We start from the raw sequence: 4,988 nt of genomic DNA, 5'->3' as shown, positions 1-4,988 counted from the left end.
AAACATATCCAAGATTCTCTCACTAGCCTCCTCCTCATCTCGCAAATCCGATGCGAACAACGTAAGAAACCACGACGATGCATAAAATGACGTGGGGACTCCCAGACCGTCAAAAGCCGCCCTCAGCAGAGCGTAAACCCTCGGCAACGAGGCCTCAAGAAGACGGTCAAACGTCCATAGAGAAAGCCGGAACCTGTCACTCAACTCGAACATTCTCACCATCTGATACCGCACCAGCAGCGAAACAGCGCTCCGGAAAGTCATGACCTCAGGCTCATCTACTGGACACGCCTGACAGTCTACGGCCTCTCCCCACTTATGAGCCGCCTCCTCCACGCACAGCTGATCCTCGTCCTCACTATCATCACTGCGTTTGCGTACCATTCCAATTTTCCTATAGTTAACTTTCAATAGAACACTAACCACATAATTCATCCCTTGGCAATACCCCACCGACTTGAGCCTCTCTGAGGTCGCCATTAGCACTCTCCAAAGGCGATGATGGAAACAGCTAACACAACTCGCGCACGGCTCGGTACGCACAACATCGCGCCAGACTTGACCAGCAACACTACTATCCCCCTCCTCTGCAGAGGCTCGCCAACAGGAATCGTAATAAGCCATCGAATCCTCTTCGATATTCCTCGTCATTATATCTTCATCGAGAAGCAGTGCGTGCCAAATTCGAGGCCGCAACGAAACGCTCATAGACCATCTCGCCCGCTCACTTGCCGTATCTCGACAGTTGATAAGCCGGACCGCCCACGACTTGCACACACACGTCAGAGTCTCCCACGACCGCACTGGCTCCGGCAAATAAGCGACTATCATTGATGCCACAGGTCCATCCAAAAACCACTCCTGAGTGTCAGAAGCGGACGTAGGATGATGAGAGACAGATGAAAAAGGTAGTGAAGATTCTTCTTGACGTGAGCATGCTCGAGCGGCTAACATGAATGCGGAGAAACTACAACATCACAGATAGAAGTGCAACATACTGAAAATATCGATATTAGATTTCATAATGGAGTTTCACAACCCTAGTGATATGAAATACACTAGTGAGAAATATATTGCATATCACCGCGAATGTCGACTTTTTCACAGAGTATTATGCCACTTCACGTAAAACGGGTGAAACTTCATCGTTCAGCGGAATCTTCACGGTGCGCTATTCATGTCGTACTCTTCGCTAGCCATTGAATTTAAATGGGTTAATCTTTATATAGATACGTTCACCATTTCACAAACACGACCCTACTCGGAAGAAAATGATGATGGAGCGGTTCCTCCAGGCTCATTGGAGTTTCACCCTAGTGATATGAAAAACACTAGTGAAAAATATATTTCATGACAACTGCATATCACCGCGAATATCGCGTTTTTCACCGAGTATTACGCCACTTCACGTAAAAAGGGTGAAACTCCACTGATTGAAATGTTGCCAGTCGATCTCAATACCACTAAAAGGAAGGCAACTTGGCGCAGTGTGAGTTTTCGTAGACTCCGCGAAAAGTGTTGGAGGAATATACGTCCGCTTTCCTCAGCTAAGCTCAGGAACTCATACACGAACTAGGGTAGAAGTGTACAGAAATCAACAAGAATTTCCCAAAACCTCCTCAGAATTTCTACATTGTCGGCGACGCATGTGCTTGCCCATATGAATACTTCTCAACTGCTCGCAGCAGCTTTCAAGATCGAGTCGAGACCCTCAAGATTCCTTGAGAAGTGTATGACGAGACTGTACAACAGTCTATAACCTGTCCTCCTCCTAACAGTTCGGGAAAGAATATGCAACAACAACAACAACCACTACTACTACTACTACTACTACTACTACTACTACTACTACCACCACACTCCGCTCACTTCTCATGCTGGTGAGAGCACTCCGAATAACTCACCGTCGCGCGCCACAAAATTATTACAATGCCACCAGCGACTTCCATGCTTTCATAAGCTGAATGACCGCCGTTCCCGCTGCCCAATCCTATATTGAATACCAAACTCAAATCCATCACTCATAGCATGAATATTACATGTCAGTAGTAGTAGTAGTAGTAGTAGTAGTAGTAGTAGTAGTAGTAGTAGTAGTATAACAACAGTAACATTATACAACTATTAGGATATAGTCAACTTGACCCGAGGCTGTTCCTGCTGCTGCCCTTGCTGCTGCTGACACTCACTACTAGAATCCACCGACTCCACATCGCCCCTGCAGCCTACTGATGATACCTGTTGGTGACCACAAGGACTAGCTGATAACACTACTACTGAACTCTATTATATCACTCTACTATCATGTAAAGCAATCAACCTCGTTAATACAAATTAATACGTTTTATAAATGACCAGCCATTTTACATGTGGTTACATTACATTGTGAAGTTTCACCCGTTTTACATGAAGTCGCGTAATACTCTGTGAAAAGCTCGATATTCGCGGCCTGTAGTAGTCGTGAAATATATTTTTGACTAGTGTTTTCCATATCACTAGGGTGAAACTCCATTGTCGGGAAAAGGTTGGAAAATTTCCCATTTTTCCCGAAAAAAAAGTGCAAGATTGACCAAAAATTCGGGGAAAAAATGAACCAATCCGAGAATGCTGCAGTGATATGTTAATCTATGGTAAACACTACTTATTTTTCAGTCAAAAAGTGATCGATTTTGGAGATATAGTGTCGTTCAAAACTGACAGAGAAAACCGATATAACTATACGATAGAGAATTTTTGCGTAGATTCAGAATCTGTAATCATTTCTGTTTTACTAATGAGTATGATAGCCAAAAATACCGATAATGTGCTTCTTCGACTGCAGCCAAAAGCACAGCCGCGTGTAGTAGACATTTCACCCTAGTATATATGCATAGACGATCATTTCACGCTAGCTTCCAACTATACCAATCCGTGGAGTGATATTAAAATATTAAGACTCCAATCTGCATCACTCTCCAAGCCACCACACTACCAACTACCTCTGCTTCCTCCTCCTCCTCTTCAGTTGCCGCATCCACTAAGCGAACCTCCAGCTTTACTATAGTCGCCTTCGCATCAATGAGATCCTTCCGAAGTTGCTCGATCACAGTCTGACACGAGTAGCTCAGCGATGACTTCCCATAGTGGAAAATGCATATAAAATGATGTCATATTCAGTGGTCAACCACATGTGTTGGTGATGAGGAAATTTTGGAAAATTTTTGTTGGTTTCTGTACACTTCTACCCGAATTCGTATGGTCAGTTTAGGAAACTCCTGAGCTCAGCTGAGGAAAGCGAACTTATATTCCTCAAACACTGCTCATCATACTTCCTGAATTTTCAACTCTTGCCGTAGTATAGTAGCCCGTATGCAGTCGTGCTTAGTCGTGCTGTCCTCTACCATAGACTGGCCGGAAACCTAACAAAATGCTCATCACCCCTCCTCATATAATCACCTTTGTTGCTGATACGACAGAGTTTCACCTGTTCTACTTGAAGTGGCGTCAAAACGAGATTTTCGCTACATGAAGTGAACTGGAAATACTTGGCGAATCACACGTGAAGCAAATCACATGTTTTACGCGATATTCACTGCTTATATGCGTTTTTCGCGAAATCAAATTCGGAATATGCTTTTCATATCACGGGTGAAACTCCAATCATAACATATTATGTTAAATGTTTAATGTTTATGTATTACGTTAAACATAATCTTCCGACATTTCAAAGCATATATGGGATGCACATGGTCATCAACTTCATGTGCTAAGTTAATTGAAACTCAGCAGTGCTCGTTACTCAGACCATCTGCTTCCCATGCGTTAGAGTTTTGGCTAAGTCTTGAGAGCTATGGCGAACAGTGTGGGGAAATATGCACATGTGTTGGTAAATGTGAAAATTCCAATAAAAAAAGGGAGAAATTTATTGGTTTCTGTACACTCCTACCCGAATTCATATAAGAACATCTATAGTGAGTGATGAAACTCTGGAGCTCAGCTGCGGAAAGCGAAAATACAATCCCACACTGAAAAAGCTAACACCGGGGTTCACCATAATTCCATACCACACCTCTGGGAAATCCTTCGTATCAGTTCCCTCCATATGTTCGTCCAGCTGCTCTTGGACCAGCCTCCTCTGCTCCTCACGATGTACGGCCAAGTGATGCAACTTCTTACACTGCTCGACCAGAAACTCTACTTGCCTAAGTCACATACCATACAGCTCAGCAGGGAGGGACGTCTTGCTAATGACCTTGCAACCCAAGTTCGAACCCCCCAAACGGCAATTTCTACCAGCCTTCGAGGCAACAACGTAAACCACACAATCACAAACTTTCCAACACTTACATGATTCTCATACCACTTCCCTACTACAACAACTATATTTTCTACCTCTACCAATCTCATCACAGTACACAGAATCGACGTAATCAAAATAATCTACATTCGACATAGTTCTTTGTTTGCTATTACGGATGACTCTCGCCCCCTGTGCTAGGCAAACAGGCATTGAGAGCCACGATGACGTGAAATTCGAAACAATATGACTAACATCGGGACCCCAAAAACTGCATTCAAACCTCACACAAACTAAGAGAATCAATTTGGTTCTAGTAATTGTATCTTTCTACATTCTCTGCTGTTCTAGCTTGCTATCACAGGGCCGTAGGTATGCTATTATATTCGGTATCTATCGCGTATCCTCCAAAATGCCGCGATGTTCCTCTACATTAAATCTACAATAGTCCTAAAGGCAACCTCTACAAAACTAAGCCTAGTTGATATATATTTTCGGACACCCAAATTCCTATGAAATTGCATTTTCGACAATCACTACTTTTTTCTCTCCTCCTCTCTTCGGGTCTGCAGCGTGAGTTGCTCAGACAATCGAGCGGAGCGCTCCGACTCGGCCTCGTACTCTATCCGTTGGATATTCAGCTCGGCTTTGAGGGACTTTATCTGATGACGATGTGAGGAAGGAGTGGTATGACTACAACTAAGTAGTGCTCATT

General features: G+C 43.7%; 2 protein-coding genes across 2 annotated transcripts; both read right to left on the bottom strand.

Annotated features, from left to right (window-relative positions):
* Window positions 1-384, bottom strand: Pmar_PMAR022064 (hypothetical protein; the record flags this gene model as incomplete). The annotated part of the gene is made up of 1 exon (XM_002783059.1): window positions 1-384. A coding segment is annotated over one exon (384 nt), but the record flags the coding sequence as incomplete, so codon positions are not given.
* A 1,287-nt stretch (window positions 385-1,671) lies between these two features.
* Window positions 1,672-4,486, bottom strand: Pmar_PMAR022063 (hypothetical protein; the record flags this gene model as incomplete). Its single annotated transcript, XM_002783058.1, has 6 exons — window positions 1,672-1,741; window positions 1,929-1,990; window positions 2,976-3,086; window positions 3,306-3,395; window positions 4,046-4,178; window positions 4,392-4,486. The coding sequence occupies 6 exons, from the start codon at window positions 4,484-4,486 to the stop codon at window positions 1,672-1,674; spliced, it is 561 nt and encodes a 186-aa protein (XP_002783104.1).
* Window positions 4,487-4,988: the final 502 nt, after the last annotated feature.

The sequence above is a fragment of the Perkinsus marinus genome (genome assembly GCF_000006405.1).
Source record: "Perkinsus marinus ATCC 50983 genomic scaffold scf_1104296937490, whole genome shotgun sequence".
Taxonomy (NCBI): Eukaryota; Perkinsozoa; order Perkinsida; family Perkinsidae; genus Perkinsus; species Perkinsus marinus.
This window is presented reverse-complemented; position numbering and strand designations above follow the sequence as displayed.